This window comes from Pan troglodytes, chromosome 8 (assembly GCF_028858775.2).
Source record: "Pan troglodytes isolate AG18354 chromosome 8, NHGRI_mPanTro3-v2.0_pri, whole genome shotgun sequence".
NCBI classification, from domain to species: domain Eukaryota; kingdom Metazoa; phylum Chordata; class Mammalia; order Primates; family Hominidae; genus Pan; species Pan troglodytes.
Window position 1 is genome coordinate 55,201,751 of NC_072406.2, and position 22,144 is coordinate 55,223,894.

Genomic DNA, 22,144 nt, shown 5'->3' on the forward strand with positions numbered 1-22,144 from the left:
ACACCTTATACAAAAATCAATTCAAGATGGATTAAAGACTTAAACGTTAGACCTAAAACCATAAAAACCCTAGAAGAAAACCTAGGCATTACCATTCAGGACATGGGCATGGGCAAGGACTTCATGTCTAAAACACCAAAAGCAATGGCAACAAAAGCCAAAATTGACAAATGGGATCTAATTAAACTCAAGAGCTTCTGCACAGCAAAAGAAACTACCATCAGAGTGAACAGGCAACCTACAAAATGGGAGAAAATTTTCACAACCTACTCATCTGACAAAGGGCTAATATCCAGAATCTACAATGAACTCAAACAAATTTACAAGAAAAAAACAAACAACCCTATCAAAAAGTGGGCGAAGGACATGAACAGACACTTCTCAAAAGAAGACACTTATGCAGCCAAAAAACACATGAAAAAATGCTCATCATCACTGGCCATCAGAGAAATGCAAATCAAAACCACAATGAGATTCCATCTCACACCAGTTAGAATGGCAATCATTAAAAAGTCAGGAAACAACAGGTGCTGGAGAGGATGTGGAGAAATAGGAACACTTTTACACTGTTGGTGGGACTGTCAACTAGTTCAACCATTGTGGAAGTCAGTGTGGCGATTCCTCAGGGATCTAGAACTGGAAATACCATTTGACCCAGCCATCCCATTACTGGGTATATACCCAAAGGACTATAAATCATGCTGCTATAAAGACACATGCACACGTATGTTTATTGCGGCATTATTCACAATAGCAAAGACTTGGAACCAACCCAAATGTCCAACAATGATAGACTGGATTAAGAAAATGTGGCCCATATACACCATGGAATACTATGCAGCCATAAAAAATGATGAGTTCATGTCCTTTGTAGGGACATGGATGAAATTGGAAATCATCATTCTCAGTAAACTATCACAAGAACAAATAACCAAACACCGCATATTCTCACTCATAGGTGGGAATTGAACAATGAGATCACATGGACACAGAAAGGGGAATATCACACCCTGGGGACTATTGTGGGGTGGGGGTAGCGGGGAGGGATAGCATTGGGAGATATACCTAATGCTAGATGACAAGTTAGTGGGTGCAGCGCACCAGCATGGCACATGTATACATAGGTAACTAACCTGCACAATGTGCACATGTACCCTAAAACTTAAAGTATAATTAAAAAAAAAAAAAGAATTCTGTTTCTGTGATGTATCACATTTATTGACTTGCATATGTTAAACAATCCCTGCATCCCTGGTATGAAACCCACTTGATCATGGTGGATTATCTTTTTGATATGCCACTGGGAACTACAAAACATTACTGAATGAAATTATGGATGACACAAACAAATGGAAAGATATCCCATGCTCATAAATGGGTAGAATCAATATTGTGAAAATGACCATACTGCCAAAAGCAATCTACAAATTCAATGCAATTCCTATCAAAATACCATCATCATTTTTCACAGAACTAGAAAAAACAATTCTAAAATATGGTACCAAACAAGACCCCACATAGCCAAAACAAAACTAAGCAAAAACAACAAAACTGGAGCCATCACATTATCTGACTTCAAACTATACAGTGAGGCCATTGTCACCAAAACAGCATGGTACTGGTATAAAAATAGGCACATACACCAATGGAACAGAATAGAAAACCCAGAAATAAACCCAAATACCTACAGCCAGCTTATCTTCAACAAAGCCAACTAAAACATAAAGTGAAGAAGGTAAACCCTATTCAACAAATGGTGCCAGGATAATTGGCAAAGCCACGTGCAGGAGAATGAAACTGGATCCTCAACTCTCACCTTATACAAAAATCAACTCAAGATGGATCAAGGACATAAATCTACAACCTGAAACCATAAAAACTGTAGAAGATAATATCAGAAGAACCTTCTAGACATTGGCTTAGGCAAAGACTTCATAACCAAGAACCCAAAAGCAAATGCAATGAAAACAAGATAAACAGGTGAGACTTAACTAAAGAGCTTCTGCACAGGAAAAGGAACAATCAGCAGAGTAAACAGACAACCCACAAAATGGGAGAAAATCTTCAAAATCTATACATCTGATAAAGGACTAATATACAGAATCTACAAGGAACTCAAACAAATGGGCAAGAGAAAAAACAAACAATCCCATCAAAAAGTGGGCTAAGGAGATAAATACACAATTCTCAAAAGAAGATATACCACTGGGCAACAAACATATGAAAAAATGCTCAGCATCACTAATGATCAGGAAAATGAAAATCAAAACCACAATGCCATACCACCTTACTCCTGCAAGAATGGCCATAATCAAAAAATCAAAAAATAATAGATGTTGGTGTGGAAAAGGTGAAAACACTTCTCTACAATGCTGGTAAAAATGGAAACTAGTACAACCACTATGGAAAGCAATGTGGAGATTCCTTAGAAAACTAAAAGTAGGCCCACCATTCAATCCAGCAAGCCCACTACTGGGTATCTACCCAGAGGAAAAGAAATCATTATACAAAAAAGATACTTGCACATGTATGTTCACAGCAGCACAACTTGTAATTATAAAAATATGGAATCAGCCCAAATGCCCATCAATCAACAAATGGATTAAGAAATACCATTCAGCCATAATAAGGAATAAATTAATTGCATTCCCAGCAACCTAGATGGAATTGGAGACTATTATTCCAAGTGAAGTAACTCAGGAATTGAAAACTAAAGATCTTATGTTTTCATTCATATGGGGGAGCTAAGCTATAAGGATGCAAATACATAGAATGATACAATGGACTTTGGGGACACAAGGAAAAGGGTGGGACGGGGGTGAGGGATAAAAAACTACAAATTGGGTTCACTGGATACTGCTCAAGTGACAGGTACACCAAAATCTCACAAATCATCACAAAGAATTTACTCATGTAACCAAATACCACCTGTTTCCCCCAAAACCTATGGAAATAAAAATATATAAATAAATAAACTACGGCATTCCTCTCAGCAAATATAAAATAAAATGAAAACTCAAGTTTACGTTTTCCTCTCTCCTTTTTGGCAGGACAAATTTTAGAAATGTTTTTAAATAATAACTTTTTTCTTTTTCTGAGACAGGGTCTCCCTTTGTTGCCTAGGCTGGAGTGCAGTGTGCAATTATAGTTAACTGCAGCCTCAAACTCCTGAGCTCAAGCGATCGTCTGCCTCAGCCTCCTGAGTAGGTAAAACTAAAGGCACATGCTACCAAGCCTGGCTAATTTGTTATTTAACTTTTTTTTTTAATTTTATTATTATTATACTTTAAGTTTTAGGGTACATGTTTTTGTAGAGATGAGCTCTTGCTATGTTGACCAGGCTAAAAATAAACAAATTTTAATTAACTTAAATATTTCTAACACTTTGGGCATTCATGAAAACAGCTCCATCTATGTTGTGAGGTATTGGGATAATATGGCAGTGAAAGTTTGAATAAAAATATTAAATAAGGCCTTAGGAGAAAAGTATAATATGCTTATTATAGATACATCACTAAAAAAATTGTCTGGGTTAATACCATTAATTATATTGAAATTAAACTTTGATTCACATGTAAATATAGGTCCCAAATTTGGATTAAGTATAATAGATTGGCCACAAATTTATTTCCTCTGCCTCTGGAAGTCTCGTTAGTCATACATAAAATACAGGTTACACACAGGATCAAGAGAGAAGGTTGACAGAGATGATTTTTAATAAATGCTGGGACATAAAAAGTAGATAAAGGAGTGGTAAATAACACAGAAGCACAACTTTGGTCCCTACAGAAAGTGACTGGAAGAGAAGCAAGCCAGTTTGTCTTGTAGAACTAAAGGCAGGCTGTGAATTTACAGGCAAATGGAACTTTGGAAAGTAGGGTAAAACATAAAACAAAAGCCAGCAAGGTCAGAAAATCTGTGGTTAGAACCCCAAGGCCACCTGTCGACCCATCTGATAAGAAACTTAGATGTGTGTTCTCTGGATATACCAAACCTGAGAATTTCTAGGTTCAGAAATACCACGGCGTAAACCTGAGATATAAAGAAAACTGCACACCAAAAATAGAACTCCAACTTGCTTCCCTAATTCTGCTTTTGGAAAGCAAGTAGCCATTCTTTTACTTCCCAGGCAGAAAAATTGGGAGATCCTTTCTCAGAAGAAACTGAACTGGCTCGAATAAAGATCCTCAGATAATACACTGAAGTCCCACAAATGAAAAGCTAGTTTGGCTTCCAAAACCTCACACTGAGTGCCACCAGTTAACAGAAGTCCTGCTTCCAAATAAAGCCAGGGACCACCACACATTGGAGGGAAGCCTCCAACAAGAGACATCAAAACAACAGAAAAAAGGGATTCATGGGACCAGTCAAAATCAGGAGCAAAACTTACAAAAAAAATCTGAAAACACTCTGAAAAAGATATAAAATTCAATAGAAATGTTAGAGTAAAAAGTCACAGAAACTGAAAAATCGAAGGGGAAAAATTAAAAACCACTGCAGGTATACTGGTCTAAGCAGCTGAGTGTCTGAATAACAAGACTATCAGAAAAAAAGGAACAGAGAAAATAAAAAAATTCTCAAGAAGAGATAGTCTTCAGACTTAGTAGCCTCAATAAAATGAAAAGATTCCCACCAAGCTGTTATGAAATTTCAGAATCTCAGTGAGAGAGAAGCTGCTAAAAAGCTTCCACAGAGACATAAAACCTGGTTACAAATAATGTATCTCACAATGGCAACAGAGTCAAGAACAACACTGTAATGAGAGCACAATTGCAAAACATCTTCAGAACCATAAAGTTTAGATTCAACCTAGAAGTTTACTCTGTATGAAAAAGGAGGAATTTTAAGACTGGCCAGATCCCTAAACATCTCTGCCCAGGAAAATGTGCTCAAGTACAACTAGTGAGGATAACAGGACAGAAGGAAACAGAATCTAGGACTCAGGTGATCCCACACAAGATGGCAGTTATGTGAGATCCCAAAAGACTTCAAGGAGCTAGCACAGAAAAGCAGACATTGAGCATATCTAGGGAAAGCCACTCTGTATTGAACTAGGATGACAAAATGCCAAAGAAAGTTACCCCCCACCCCTGGCAAAAAAAAAAAAAGGAATATATGTGTTTTAGCAGATGGAAAGTATCTCTGAAAGGCATGTGATAAATGTTGCAACACTTGGGGGGAAAACAGCTGTTAGAAAACAGGCAAATGAATATAGTCAGAAAATTAGCTTCAGGCTAAAAAAAAAAATGGATGTGAAAGCAAACAGACCAGCCAGGGGCTACTTATTGCATTTGGCTGGGTAAAGTAACATAGGCTAGGGAAAAAGAGATGATCCAGAAAAAGTGCAGAAATGCTCAGATTTCAGAACTGTTTCAGAGAAAGAATGAAGGATATATAATGCAGAGGCACAGTGAAAACATCATATGACTTAGCAGTGAATAGAATTTGCATAGTGATAATCATGTAAATATTACTGATTTAATTAAAAAGTGTGCTACAATTGGAAGAAACAGAGGGAGAAAAATAAGGTCATGGTGTAGTGAGGAAGGAATGCTTTCACCCGCTACGACAAAGTCAATAGACAGTGCTGATAGCTATTCTATTTTTGTTATTTGTTACTCTGTATTTGTTATTTTGTTATTTGTTAATTCTTAGCTATTCTATTTTTGTTATTTGATTAAGAATATGATTAAATATTTAAGGCAGATCTTTATACCACAACCAGAGTATTGAAATTTAACTTAAATGTCAGAAATTCTTAAAATTTCTAAGCTGAAGACTTCTCTGAATAAATTTTATACTTAGGAAAATACAAAAAGAGGTCCATGCTATCACCACAGGGTCCCCACTATAATTTCAAGGAATCAAGAGAGACATATTTTTATATCAAACTATCAATTTCTTAACCTTTTGACTGTTTACATACATGCTTTGCATAGTTGCTTTTTCTTTTTTCTTGTACTAAGAATGAAAAAGAAAATGGTCACTTCTGATAAAAATACCATAAAATAAGAGTAGTAGTTAATGTCTTACTAATTACTCCTAAATGAGGAAAAATTCCATTTAAAAAAATTACTTTCAACAATTTATATTTAAATTATCTGGCATGATAAATCTCATAGAGTAAAATCTAATAACTTAGTTTTACTTTTTGACCTAGTTTACTTTTTGTTTCTGTTACATACAAATGAAAGAATCCTTGTGCACAAAAGAAAAGGGCAAAAAAAAAAAATGAGGACAGATGAAAAAGTTAGCTAATAAAAAATTTAACTGTTGCATATATGAGCCGTGAGTATTTTCTCATTCTGCATTTACACATAGCTTACTTTATTTGCCAGAATCTGAGAGTTAACAGCTCTAAGAACTACTTTCTGGCCAGGCACCTATCTCTGGATGCACCAGAATTCCTGTAAGCATCTCGAACCACACTTAGTGATCATCTACTAATACGTCACTAAAAACAAAACAACTGGAAAGTAACTTATCTTAAATTTAAATTTTAAAATGACTATACAAACCTGATTGGACATGGTGTCTGCAGCACAAAAAATCATTTTTTTCTAAAAAAAAAAAAAAGGCCAGCATAATAAAAGCTCCAAGAGGACTTGGGCCATGCTTTGTTTCCTACACCGCCTCCACCTTTGATGCTGGAAGGGCCTTGCAGGCAAACATTCCTACCACTGAAGAGTGAGGGACATGAAATAGCTTTTGTTTTACCTCTTCTATGCTCTCTATGTGTGAGAAGCCCATAGCTCTGGAAGGAACTGGGAAAAACAACTCTGACATGGCTTGGATATTTTCCCCCCTCCAAATCTCATGTTAAAATATGACCCTTAATGTTGGAGAAAGGGCATAGTGGGAGGTGTTTAGGTAATGGTGGTGGATTCCTTATGAATGGCTTGGTGCCATCCCCATGGTAAGAAGCAAATTCTCATTCTGGTAGTTTAAGAGAGAAAGGGAAGTAAAGCTCTCCTCAGCAAATGTAAAAGAACAGAAATTATAACAAACTATCTCTCAGACCACAGTGCAATCAAACCAGAACTTAGGATTAAGAATCTCACTCAAAACCGCTCAACTACATGGAAACTGAACAACCTGCTCCTGAATGACTACTGGGTACATAACGAAATGAAGGCAGAAATAAAGATGTTCTTTGAAACCAACGAGAACAAAGACACAACACACCAGAATCTCTGGGACACATTCAAAGCAGTGTGTAGAGGGAAATTTATGGCACTACATGCCCACAAGAGAAAGCAGGAAAGATCCAAAATTGACACCCTAACATCACAATTAAAAGAACTAGGAAAGCAAGAGCAAACACATTCAAAAGCTAGCAGAAGGCAAGAAATAACTAAAATCAGAGCAGAACTGAAGGAAATAGAGACACAAAAAACCCTTCAAAAAATTAATGAATCCAGGAACTTGTTTTTTGAAAGGATCAACAAAATTGATAGACCGCTAGCAAGACTAATAAAGAAAAAAAGAGAGAAGAATCAAATAGATGCAATAAAAAATGATAAAGGGGATATCACCACCAATCCCACAGAAATACAAACTACCATCAAAGAATACTACAAACACCTCTACGCAAATAATCTAGAAAATCTAGAAGAAATGGATAAATTCCTCGACACATACACTTTCCCAAGACTAAACCAGGAAGAAGTTGAATCTCTGAATAGACCAATAACAGGAGCTGAAATTGTGGCAATAATCAATAGCTTACCAATCAAAAAGAGTCCAGGACCAGATGGATTCACAGCCGAATTCTAACAGAGGTACAAGGAAGAACTAGTACCATTCCTTCTGAAGCTATTCCAATCAATTGAAAAAGAGGGAATCCTCCCTAACTCATTTTATGAGGCCAGCATCATCCTGATACCAAAGCCGGGCAGAGACACAACCAAAAAAGACAATTTTAGACCAATATCCTTGATGAACATTGATGCAAAAATCCTCAATAAAATACTGGCAAACCGAATCCAGCAGCACATCAAAAAGCTTATCCACCAGGATCAAGTGGGCTTCATCCCTGGGATGCAAGGCTGGTTCAATATATGCAAATCAATAAATGTAATCCAGCATATAAACAGAACCAAAGACAAAAACCACATGATTATCTCAATAGATGCACAAAAGGCCTTTGACAAAATCCAACAACACTTCATGCTAAAAACTCTCAATAAATTAGGTATTCATGGGATGTATTTCAAAATAATAAGAGCTATCTATGACAAACCCACAGCCAATATCATACTGAATGGGCAAAAACTGGAAGCATTCCCTTTGAAAACTGGCACAACACAGGGATGCCCTCTCTCACCACTCCTATTCAACATAGTGTTGGAAGTTCTGGCCAGGGCAATTAGGCAGGAGAAGGAAATAAAGGGTATTCAATTAGGAAAAGAGGAAGTCAAATTGTCCCTGCTTGCAGACGACATGATTGTATATCTAGAAAACCCCACTGTCTCAGCCCAAAATATCCTTAAGCTGATAAGCAACTTCAGCAAAGTCTCAGGATACAAAATCAATGTACAAAAATCACAAGCATTCTTATACACCAACAACAGACAAACAGAGAGCCAAATCATGAGTGAACTCCCATTCACAATTGCTTCAAAGAGAATAAAATACCTAGGAATCCAACTTACAAGGGATGTGAAGGACCTCTTCAAGGAGAACTACAAACCACTGCTCAGTGAAATAAAACAGGATACAAACAAATGGAAGAACATTCCATGCTCATGGGTAGGAAGAATCAATATCGTGAAAATGGCCATACTGCCAAGGTAATTTACAGATTCAATGCCATCCCCATCAAGCTACCAATGACTTTCTTCACAGAATTGGAAAAAACTACTTTAAAGTTCATATGGAACCAAAAAAGAGCCCACATCGCCAAGTCAATCCTAAGCCAAAAGAACAAAGCTGGAGGCATCACACTACCTGACTTCAAACTATACTGCAAGGCTACAGTAAACAAAACAGCATGGTACTGGTACCAAAACAGAGACATAGATCAATGGAACAGAACAGAGCCCTCAGAAAAACGCTGCATATCTACAACTATCTGATCTTTGACAAACCTGAGAAAAACAAGCAATGGGGAAAGGATTCCCTATTTAATAAATGGTGCTGGGAAAACTGGCTAGCCATATGTAGAAAGCTGAAACTGGATCCCTTCCTTACACCTTATACAAAAATCAATTCAAGATGGATTAAAGACTTAAACGTTAGACTTAAAACCATAAAAACCCTAGAAGAAAACCTAGGCATTATCATTCAGGACATGGGCATGGGCAAGGACTTCATGTCTAAAACACCAAAAGCAATGGCAACAAAAGCCAAAATTGACAAATGGGATCTAATTAAACTCAAGAGCTTCTGCACAGCAAAAGAAACTACCATCAGAGTGAACAGGCAACCTACAAAATGGGAGAAAATTTTCACAACCTACTCATCTGACAAAGGGCTAATATCCAGAATCTACACAGAACTCAAAACAAATTTACAAGAAAAAAACAACCCCATCAAAAAGTGGGTGAAGGATATGAATAGACACTTCTCAAAAGAAGTGCCAAAAGACACATGCAGCCAAAAGACACATGAAAAAATGCTCACCATCACTGGCCATCAGAGAAATGCAAATCAAAACCACAATGAGATACCATCTCACACCAGTTAGAATGGCAATCATTAAAAAGTCAGGAAACAACAGGTGCTGGAGAGGATGTGGAGAAATAGGAACACTTTTACACTGTTGGCGGGACTGTAAACTAGTTCAACTATTGTGGAAGTCAGTGTGGTGATTCCTCAGGGATCTAGAACTAGAAATACCATTTGACCCAGCCATCCCGTTACTGGGTATATACGCAAAGGATTATAAATCATGCTGCTATAAAGACACATGCACACGTATGTTTATTGCGGCATTATTCACAATAGCAAAGACTTGGAACCAACCCAAATGTCCAACAATGATAGACTGGATTAAGAAAATGTGGCCCATATACACCATGGAATACTATGCAGCCATAAAAAATGATGAGTTCATGTCCTTTGTAGGGACATGGATGAAATTGGAAATCATCATTCTCAGTAAACTATCACAAGGACAAAAAACCAAACACTGCATATTCTCACTCATAGGTGGGAATTGAACAATGAGAACACATGGACACAGGAAGGGGAACATCACACTCTGGGGACTGTTGTGGGTTGGGGGGAGGGGGGAGGGATAGCATTGGGAGATATACCTAATGCTAGATGACGAGTTAGTGGGTGCAGCGCACCAGCATGGCACATGTATACATATGTAACTAACTTGCACATTGTGCACATGTACCCTAAAACTTAGTATAATAATAATAAATAAAAAATTTAAAAAAAAGAGAGTGTGACACCTTCCCTCTACCTGCCTCTCCCTCCCTTCTCACTGTGTGGAACCACCTGCTTCCCCTTTGCCTTCCATCATGACTGTAAGCTTGCTGAGGCTCTCACCAGAAGCAGATGCTGAAGCCATGCTTGTACAGCCTGAAGATCTATGAGCCAATTAAACCTCTTTTTGTTATAAATTACCCAGCCTTAGGTATCTCTTTATAGTAACACAAAAATGAACACAAATTCTAACCAGAAATAACTTACTCAAGACAGGCAAAGTCTACTCAAAACTACAAAAAAAAAGTTATAAACTCCCATAATTTACTGCACTGCATTACTTCCCATATTAATATAGATCCTCACTTGTATTCTTGTTGCTTAAATCAACTGAAAAACTTGGCTGTGTATGGCTTTTTAGCAAACAAACAAGGATTTAACATAACATTAAGGAAAATAAGCAGAAGTAGGGCATGTTTAAATTTACATCAGATGAAAAGGTTAATAACTTAAAAGTTCCGAGAAGTATAAACTTGGATGTGATAAATGCATGTGATCAGAGGACTGTGCGAGAGGAGGCCAAAATCACAGATTCAATCTCTGTTGATGAACAACAGTTTTTTTTTTTTTTATTTGTTTAAATGGAAACCAAGCTGAAGCCTAAGTTCTATCTTTAAAATGCACCCTTAGGAGCAAGGAAAAAGGGGCAAAGAATTATAAATAAAGATAAATCTATGACTCCTCCATCACATGACAAATTGTGTTGATAAAAAGATGGCAAAATGTATAAATAAAAAATGTACATGATTTCACTAACACAGTAACAACTAAAAAAAGTATATCACATATTAAAATAAGACAAGCGAATATGTGAAAATTTCAAAAAATTAAACCAATATGAGTTTTTCTAAATACTTTCTATAATACATCTGATCAAACAACAAGAGTTTTCTATCTTTTTCTTGGCAGAAAAAACAATGTTGTCTCACCATCTGTTTGAGATTTTCTCAGGAATATTGTGCTTGCCTTTGGATGGTCAGAAGGGTTGGGCTCCAAAGGTATATCTATAGAGGGAGAGAAGAAAAAAAGATGTGATCATTTATAAAAATTTATCAACTCATTTATTTGACTGCTGCATTTAGGCTATTTCACTACCTCTACTTTTATTCTTATCCGTTGAAATGAATGTATAGACATAAGATAGAGCCAGGCAAGATGGCACAGGCCTGTAGTCCAAGCTCCTCAGGAGGCGGAGATGGGAAAATCACTTGAGCCCAGGTCAGGAATTTGAGGCCAGCATGAGTAACATGGTGAGAACCTCCTTCATTTAAAAAAAAAAAAAAAAAGGTAAATTTGCCTTTAAGTTGTGTAAAATCAACTGCATAGAATAAAACAAGATGGCAATATGTTTTAAAAGACAGGTCTATTTTATAGGCAAAATATAAGATGTAATCTGGAGTTTTTTAAATTTTTAAAAAGTAAATTCAGCATATCTATCTCTTCCATGTCATTCTGAGGACACAGAACCTTAGTTCTGTTGAGTAGCTGTCTTCCATAGTCACATGAGATCTCTAAGTCCTCATTTCTTCATTAGCAAAATGTAGGGAGAACACATATAGGCCTTTATTTGTATTGCAAAGAGCCAAATGAGACATACATAAACTGTGCTGTAATCCTAAAGAATGACAATAAAGAGCCTTTTTTGGGCTCTCATCCAACACTACCCATCTATTAACTGGTGTGTAAAATCACTCAGAGGCTTTCCTTACACCACCAAGTGGAGTATGTTTACACAAGTACTTACATGCTTTGTGTATAAAAGTATAATGAATTAATTCACATATTTGTTTAAATTCTTTAATATCTTGAAAAGCGAGTACAGTACTCCAAGTTACAAAGTCACACATCATGAGTCTTAATTATTCTACCTCTGAAAAAAATAAAAGCCCAACCAAAGTTGTTTTTTTTTTTGTTTTTTTTCTTTTGTTTTTTTTTTCACTTTAAGTTCTGGGATACATGTGCAGAACATGCAGGTTTGTTACATAAGTATACATGTCCCATGGTGGTTTGCTGCAACTATTAACCCATAATCGAGGTTTTAAGCCTCACATGCATGAGGCATTTGTCCTAATGCTCTCCCTCCCTTTGCCCCCTACCCCCGATGGGCCCCAGTGTGTGATGTTCCTTTCCTTGTGTCCATGTGTTCTCATTGTTCTTTTTGCTTAGGATTGTCTTGGCTACACGAAGCCCAATCAAAGTTTAAATAGAAGAGCTATAAGACATTTCCTCTACAGTAATAAATCTCTGGCATTTAAATGAAACCAAAGAGCCAGTGGATTTAATATCTTTATGATACAATGTTTTCTATTTGGAAAAATTTAGTTTTTATTCAAGAACCATATTGTTACTCAGAATTCTTTTTACTTAGATTCACCTCTTTGCAAAATTTTAGAGGCAAACCAACTAAGAGTTTTCTCTTTTCTACCCCCTCCCATCCCCCGCCTCTCCCAGCAGTGTAGAGACTGAAAAACTCTTACGTTTCTTATCTTTGAACAAGATGTTATTGTCAGGAGGGGGAAGGACAAAGGGGAAGCCATGGCAACAAACACTCTTACACAGGCAAGGTCTGACATTTTAACCTTCAATCTTTATATTACACATTCAAAGTCTACGTTTACGTTTTATGTCTTTTGAAAGTTTTGACCACGAATCATCCCCACCTCTCTTTTAGAACGAGGAGGTAAATAATGTCTGTTAAGTCGCCAGAATAAATCTGCAGACACATTTTGTGTTAAAGTAAGAATTTTAAAGTAATCAGAGCCTCATAGGTACACTCCTTTGGGGGAACCCCCCCACACCCATTTTTCTGGAGCCCTGGCCATGACATTTCACACCTTTCCCAATTATTTTAAGCACCCTCCATTTTCTTTCCTTCTGTGTTCAACTTAGGTAGAAGAAACTAAGCAGCTTCTATCAAGGTGACTTAAAGCAACCCATATAGTCTCTCCTATGGCAACCTGCATTCTGATTTTAAATAAGAAATCCCCAAATATTTCAGTATGAATTGTCCTGAGATTTGGCTACTTTAACAAAGGAAACAATTAGGCACTTACCTGGTTCCTTCACTTAGGTACCACCTGGATAGGTATAAAGAGAATGAGATGGGTACTGGAAAGTTGGGATATTTGAGTTTTTATTGAGAAAAGGGAGAGAATATTCCAAAGAAGCCTCAACAAAGTCCCACAGGATACTAAATAGAGCTACAGACAAGAACAGCCATAAACAAATGGTCCCATGCCAGAAGGGGAGAATGAGATGAGGGAGCAAGAACTGGGAGTTTTGGAGGGAAGGAAAAAATAAACTAACTGGAGTCTGTGGGGAAAGACTAAGGGGTGGGAACGCAAGGCAAGCCAGGTTTTGTTCCTGGACAGGCCTAGGATAGCTGGCTACAGGCAGAAAGGAGCCTGAGGTGGGGGATGCCTCCCAGAGGACCCTGGGGACAGCAGCAGCCAGAAGTGTGCTGAGGGCAGAAGGCACCTGTCACCTCCTTACCTTCAGGCATCTCCCGTTCACAGATGTGGTGCATGTGGAGGCCCTCACCAGCTTCAAAAGTCACCTCACCAGGCTCTACAGCAGCAGCCACAGGCACTCCTGCTATCAGGTCCCCAGCTGCTGCCTCATAGATCTCAGACTCACAGTGACACACCGACCCCTGGTGCTGGTGCAACCCAGGGCTGGCCCTGGGGCACACACAACAGGTCAGTATGTTTCCCATGGGGTGCCTCTACTCCTGTCACCATCTGTGCCTTTGCTCACAGCTTGGGCCACACACTCCCACTGCCCTAGGCTGAGGCTATGCTGCACTTGCAGAGATGGTCTTGCCTGCTGCTCGCCTGCCCACTTCACAGCCCAGGCATGGCCCCAGCTGGGGCTGCGGGCCAAGGCCCGTGCCCTGCTGACTCCCTGAGTTGACTTGTCTGGGAGGGTGAAGACCAGCCGGCTTATTTAATAGGTTGTGAACCCAACAAGCGCTGAGAGACACAACAACTGCCTGAAGAGAGAACAGATGGAGCTCCTCCTCCTTCTGTAGTCACCTACAGACTGAAGCCCACTGGCCCAGGTGGGAGCCCAGGCTTGTGGCTCACAATGCCCCGCCCCACACTTCACAATGCCCTCCCTGACAGCTCACAATGCCCCACCCTGGCTGCCACCCCTCCCCCAAAGCTCAAAATGTCCCTGCCTGGGCTGCCCCACCCTGTGACTTATGCTGCTGCTGCTCTCCTGGCCCCTCATGCAGTGCCAGTGGGACTAAGATTTTCACTCATCACCAGCTTCCTGAGCTTTTTAGTCCTAAGAAAAGCATAAGGTGTTTCCTTACTTGAAGCCATCTTCCTCTATGAGTTCTATACAAACCCTCAGTTAGTAGAGTGGGTCCCATTAGCAACCAAGTTGAACAACTTTTATTTGCTGACTTAATGTAGACACACCTGAATTGTTGACTGCTTTTGTAACTAAATATTCCTCTCCTGTCTTCCAATGAGTGGTAGTTTTTGTCTGCAACTTGACCATAGCGGTCCCTGGGGCCCTAGCTCTACTCTCAATAAAGAATTATGGCTGTGTGTCTTGAATCACACCTTAGGACCCATCCTGCCTCCACCTCCTTCTCCATAAAATAGAAACCTAACTTGTCCCTCCAAGTTCTGAAATGCTGAAACTTACCAACTCCCTTTTCTACCCTGTTTCTTCCTTCCATGGCAAGGACTTTCAGATTTTCTCTCTTTTACTAAAAAGCATTAAGCATGATTTTGTCATACAAAATAGAGAGCTGTAAAGTGGGGTACCACAGTCCTAATTCAATAAAGATGAATATTCAATATCTGGCAATCAGTATGTGCCTGACAGTGTTCTAACTATGCTATGCTCATTTAAACCTCAGAACAATCTCATTTTACAGGTTTTACAGAAGACATTGAAATGGAGAGGTAAGTTATCTCCCCAAGGTCACACGACTGCTCAGGCTGGGGCCATGATTTGATCCCAGGTAGTATGAATTCTCCAATTACTCAAGTGTGATTATCAGAAAGTGTATTGGTCCATTTTCACCCTGCTATAAAGAAATACCTAAGGTTGAGTAATTTATAAAGGAAAGAGGCTTCATTGACTCTTGTTCTACATGGCTGGGGAGGCCTCAGGAAACTTACGATCACAGTGGAAAAGGAAGCAGGCACTTCTTACATGGTGGCAGGCCAGAGAGCGTGAGCGTGTGAAGGAGCAACTGTCAAACACGTATAAAATCATCAGATCTCATGAGAACTCACTCACTATTATGAGAACAGCGTGGGGAAAACTGTCCCCATGATCCAGTCATCTCCCACTGGGTCCCTCCCTCAACACGTGGGGATTATGGGATTACAATTCAAGATGAGATTTGGGTGGGGACATGCCCAAACCATATCAGAAAGCAAAGGTAGAAGTCAAGCTTGGAGGGAAAGTGACATAGTAGATTAGTACATTTTTAAAAGAAAAACATTTTTTTGATGTGGATTTTAAAATGCCTCCCCTTCATTCAACATTGATTAAGTCCCTTCTACATGCCAGGCACTGTATGTGTGAAACAGTCCTTTCACATCTTTTCTTTTTTTTTTAGACGAAGTCTTGCTCTGTCACCCAGGCTGGAGTGCAGTGGCATGATCTAGGCTCACTGCAAGCTCCGCCTCCCAGGTTCACGCCATTCTCCTTTCTCAGCCTCCTGAGTAGCTGGGACTACAGGTGCCTGCCACCACACTGGGCTATTTTTTCTATTTTTAGTAGAGACGCGATTTCACCGTGTTAGCCAGGATGGTCTCGATCTCCTAACCTTGTGATCCGCCTGCTTCAGCCTCCCAAAGTGCTGGGATTACAGGCATGAGCCACCGCGCCAGACCAAAACAGTCCTAACTCTTAATGCTCATAGGCAGATACAAAAACAAAGGCTTAAGGAGTTCAGTTGTCTGAGACCACACTGCTGGACAGGGTATAAACCTGGGATACAGACTCACCTCTATTTGACCCCAGATTTGATGCTGGGATGGTTTTAATTTTATTCTGAAAATTTGAGTCACTGAACCATACAAAGGTGAAGAGTCTCTGTCAGATGTGTGTATGGTGGTCTGTATAATAAGAAAGGACTGAAGGAAGTAACAAGACCAATTAAGAGACTTTATCTAAAAGAAGAATAATGATAAAGGCAGTGGCAGTGACAAAAGTCGAGGAAAAATTTTCCGTTCATTTCAGAGATGGAATAGGAAGTGTGTGGTCAAGAGATGTGAAAGAAGAGGGGAAGTAGAGGGAAAACAGAGCTGCTCAGGCTCTGCTGGGGAAGACTGGGTATGTAGCAGTGCCTTCCTCCTGGCAGGGAATGTAGGAAGTGAAATAGGTAAGGAGGAAAAGATAGTTTTTTATTCTCAGTGTCACATAAAATGGAATTCTATGGTCAAAAGTTGAATATAAATCTCTGTAGGCTAAGTTCATTTGTGACATCCCAACATATGTTTTCAAAAATAACACACATACTAAATCAAACCATTAAGAGTAACTGGGGAAATTTTCTAAAATTTGCATGCTAATAATATCACCATTTTTCATTTATTACTTTCATGGAGCAATTCTGAATCTATGGTTATAGCAAATGAGGCACCTTGTATAAAATAAAGCTACTACATGAAACAAAACATTTAAAATTCTATTGTCCTCAGAGAACAGAGAATGCAACTGAAGCCATGGGCATGGAAGTGATTACCTTGAGAAGTTGTGTACAGTAAGAAGAATTGGGAGGAAAAAAAACCTGGAGAATGGGGTGATTTCCACGGCATTAAGTGAAGCTTGCCAAAGTGAGCACTGGGAGTCAAGAGACCTGCATATAAATCAGGAATGGCTGCCTCTGTAAGTCATTAGAAAGGAGATGATGTCTGCTTTTCATTTCTATAACAGCAGCACCTAACACAGTGCCTGGTCAATAGGTACTCAACATGTATTATCTCAATGCGCAGAGTCAAATGTTGCCAGGAGGGCAGGAAAGCTACAAATTGGCTATGATAACTTAGTGATTGGGCTTGTGTGTGTGTGAGTGAGCTGGATGTCAGGTAATGGGTAAAGTATTGAACTGGAGGTGAGAAAACAATGACACAAACTGAGGGCTTCTCTTTCCAAGTATGTGGCTGAGAAGAGAGATGTAGGTAGTAGTTAAAGGGTAAATATGGTAAAGAAAGTCTTTTATTCCAAGATTCAACAAAAAGGATGAGTATACTTCTATGTTAAAGGGAAAGAGTCAACAGAGAAAATACATTTTTGAGTTTAGAAGAGAAGGAAGAACAAATGCAGAAGGGCCCCCAAAAGGCACAAGTGCATGCAATCTGGATCAGGGCAGATTAGCTTTGGATTTCTACAAAAGCAAGATGGGAGAAAGGACCATGTCATTCCAGAGATATTTCTGGTAGAGGAAAGGTTTAGGAAGAGATCTTTTGATGACCTCTATTTTAATAGACTTTTCAAAAAACTACTGTGGGAAAAAGGATACTATGTATAGGAAAGTCTACAATTCTTGATACATCTAACAACAACAACAACAAAAAAGCTTGATACACTAAACAAAACCCAAATAATGTCTTCCCTAAAAGTGGATAACTGGAAAAGCAATTTGAGCATAAACCAAGGAGTTCAATTACCAATAAGTATATCAAAAAAGTGAAACATGGGTTTAATTTTTCCCACAAAGAGTTAAAAGAAGTAACAACAACTTTCGGGGAAGAGGAAAAAAGAAGAAGAAAATTATATGCAATTCCAAAATGTGTGAATATTTACAAACTCTAACATAAGTTCACTACAAAAAGGACTAGAAGAATCATCATCATAGGAAGCAATGGGTAATTTCAAAAATCAGGGAAGAAGGGATGATTCATATGTAATTTAATTTTCTTGAAAATATTCAAGTTCGAGGACAAAAATAGGTGATACGTTGAAATGTGGGAAACCACAGTGGCAAAAAAAAGAATTCAAGAAAGTTCAGTTTCAGTAACCAATATCTAGTAAAACCCTCAGGGCCTAGTGGCTACAATCTGCGTTAATAGCATCTGAAGACTTAGAAATATCATTAGATACCATTTTGGATAATTTTTGTTGACTTGAGATGATGTCTATTTAAAGTTACAAAATAGTGCCTGCACTTAACAACAGACACACTCAAAAACAGGTATCCATGACTTTACTTTTACTTTTTATTTTTTTGAGACAATCTCACTCTGTCCCCTAGGCTGGAGTGCAGTGGCACAATCTTGGCTCACTGCAACCTCTGCCTCCTGGGTTCAAGCGATTCTCCTGCCCTCAGCCTCCTGAGTAGCTGGGATTACAGGCGCACATCACCATGTCCAGCTAATCTTTGTATTTTTAGTAGAGACGGGGTTTCACCATGTTGGTCAGGCTGGTCTTGAGCTCCTGACCTCGTGATCTGCCCACCTCGACCTCCCAAAGTGCTGGGATTTCAGGCGTGAGCCACTGCACCCGGCCCACAGATATCCATGACTTTAAAAAGGAAGAATTTTAAACTCTCTAAACAGGAAAATATTGGGAAGCATTGTTATGAAAATAGATTTTAAAACATTTTGGTTGAAGACAATATTGAAGTACATTAAGAAAAATCCTATCCTACCATGACATTGGCAAGTCTGAGAGAGCAAAGAGAAATAAGTTGGAGTACTGTGATTTGAATTAATCAGGAGCTTGATTCTGTGAAATGAGCTGAGACCTTGTTTCTTTATGGCTCAAAGTAAACTAATTCATCCATTCATTCAATACCTATTTAGTACCTGAGCCCTTAGCAAACATGCCGCACACTGTATGTAAGTTCTGGGGCTATTGCTTGGACCAACATAAACAAGGTTCTTATTCTTGTAAAACTTATCTTCCAGTAAGGGAGTTAACAGACCATGTTGCCTGCTTTACCTAGGATGGCTACTGATCTCCAGCTATTCGATCTTCATTCCAGACAACAGGGTAGAGGGAGTAAAGAAGAAGGAAGGTTTTTTAGAAGGTACTCATAGCACAGTGCTTACAAATTATTGGCTTAAAACTTAGTCACAAGACCACACCTAGCTGCAGGGGAGGTTCAAAAGACATAATCATATAGCTAGGGTAATGAATACAGAAGAAACAATTGGATATGGAAAGGAAACTAGCATGCCATTCCACAATCTCTAAAGAAAGATTAGGGAAGTTTTGGCTTAAAGCAAGAATAATCACAATAAAATTTTACAATCCTTTGCAAGCATATATGAAAACATACAAAAAAGTTTGTAATGATCTTTTCTTAAGCTGAGAGGACAGAAAAAATGAGAAAAATTAAATTATTAAGTGAAACTTCGGTTTAGAGGTAAGAAACATTTGATGACAGTCAAGAGATCAGGGTTGTACAGTATATTATGTGAATGTTGTGACTCACTGGTTTCATCTTGGATATCATAACTTGACATTTTGTAAAAGTCGTTTTTCATGAGAATTTTTCCAGGTGCCCTATAAAGTCCTGTCCCATCAGAAGTGAATAATAATCTTCCATATTCATGAGATATCTTAATGGCATCTTCTACAGTCTTCCATTGTTTAGTTTAGGTAAACCTGGGAATCACTTTTGGGTATTGTCTTATCCAACTTCTGTTACCCATCCGCAGCATAAGTCATGAAGGTCTTGGATATTTTGTGCTCTAGCAATTAATTCATCATGAATCCTGGAGTTATTTTCTATTCCAATCATTTGTCCTACTTTGCTTCCCTTAAGCATAATGAATTTACCACCATTAACTTCTAAACCATATGGAATTTGTACATGTGATTTGACTTTGTGAGCAAAAATTCTATGGATGTCTTGAAATTTGTGCCTAGTATAAAACTTATTTTCAGTAGAGATTATATTTCTGCACTCAGGCAGCTATGTAACTTTCACTGTTATTGCTGGTCGGGCTTTCCAGACATGATGATAACCTCCTAGGTTCTCTGGAAGAGGGACATATTCTTCAGGATGACATTATAATATTTTGTTAGGTAAAATCTTTTATCTATCTAAATTGATAGTTCCTAATGTCTTGAGTAACAAGACTAGTACTTTTTATTTTTGTTAGCTCTGTGAGTTAATGTGACCAATGCCTGAGGTTGAGTAATCAGGCCAGTATCAGACTGGTCTTTGCCAGAACTTTTTGCCTAATACGTTTCTCTATTGTTTTCTACAGGTCACAGGATGTTAACACGGGTTCTAGAATGCAATTTTTAAAAATGTTTTGTGGGCCGGGCGCGGTGGCTCACGCCTGTAATCCCAGCACTTTGGGAGGCCGAGGCGGGCGGATCACGAGGTCAGGAGATCGAGACCATCCTGGCTAACACGGTGAAACCCCGTCTCTACTAAAAATACAAAAAAATTAGCCGGGCGTGGTAGCGGGCGCCTGTAGTCCCAGCTACTCGGGAGGCTGAGGCAAGAGAATGGCGTGAACCCGGGAGGCGGAGCTTGCAGTGAGCCGAGATCGCGCCACTGCACTCCAGCCTGGGCGACAGAGCGAGACTCCGTCTCAAAAAAAAAAAAAAAAAAAAAAAAAAAAAAAAGTTTTGTGAATGACTAGCAACATGGTAATTTAATTTTCAAATATAATTTACAAGTGAAATGTGTAGGACTCCAACAAGGCACAATGACCTAGATCCTGAGTATGATTCCATCGGAAGAAGCAAATACTGAGTTGAACAAGCTCACTCATGTCTGCTTACACCAGTCACTTTTGAATGCTCAATGGCAGGCAGGGGGAATGACCTGTGTTTGGCAGATGTCCACTCAGTATGACCCTGGATTGGACATATAGTTACCTTGGGTCAGGCCAGCCATGTGTTGTTGGACTATTCCTTGGAGATACACTCTTAGTGACTGTCAAAGTTCCTGAGTCATTAGGTGCCTGCAGACTATGCCCACTGATATTTGCATTAGATGCAGGCTGCCTAGCTGTGCTGACACTGAGTGAAGCTGTGAGGTTTCACAATGACATGGCAGCCAATTACATATGCTCAGATGTACCATGTATCAAGAGTTATTCACATAATCAATTAGGCAATATCATTCTACACACAGGCAGTAATAAAGGGAGTAAAAAACCACAACAATGACTCGGGAGACCAATGTACCTCCAGAAGAGTCCAGTGGGTCCAGAAGCCCTTTAGATACTGGTCAGAGGTTCCTTTTGGGCAGAGATCACAGCAGCAGCCACCAGGTATGGAGAAGTCCTTAGAGTTCTCATGGACAAAGCTTCTGAAGGCATCTTGGACAAGACCTTATCTTTGCTGGCTTCATGATCCTATGCAGATGGGTCCATTCTCATTTTCTCAGCCAACTTTCACTTCCTATCAGTTCATTTCAGGTCTCTCATGATCCCAGGCAGCAGTAGTTGTTATCGTCTCAGTCCAATCATATATGTTTATCTCTTTGGGGATGAGGGGACAACTTCATTGTGGACTTAATTCTACTGGAGATGAGTGACCCCATTTTAAGACATCGGGATCACAAATTATTATCACATGTCATCAGGGCAGACAATAGCTACAACCTGGAGCTGAAAGCAGATAACTCCATTTATTCTAGAAACATTCTGTCTTGATTATGGTGCCAGTTACTGTGAGGGACTTCCTTTTCTCCACCTATTTTTTACAAGGTTTGAGTCTGAACTGCTAATATTCTACTGATTTATGGATGAAGGGACTGACT

The 22,144-nt window shown here is 39.0% G+C and overlaps 1 protein-coding gene across 1 annotated transcript in view; it reads right to left on the reverse strand.

The window, feature by feature from the left end:
* Nucleotides 1–14,483, reverse strand: part of LOC739971 (cyclin-Y-like protein 2) — a 44,890-nt gene extending 30,407 nt beyond the window's left edge. The window contains exons 1-3 of the mRNA XM_009458357.5: nt 13,933–14,483; nt 11,370–11,444; nt 5,927–5,961 (exon numbers count right to left, since the gene is read on the reverse strand). Of these exons, the coding sequence (XP_009456632.1) occupies nt 5,927–5,961; nt 11,370–11,444; nt 13,933–14,155 (333 nt within the window). The 5' untranslated portion in view covers nt 14,156–14,483. The remainder of the gene's footprint in view (nt 1–5,926; nt 5,962–11,369; nt 11,445–13,932) is intronic.
* Between the last annotated feature and the right edge of the window lie 7,661 nt (nt 14,484–22,144).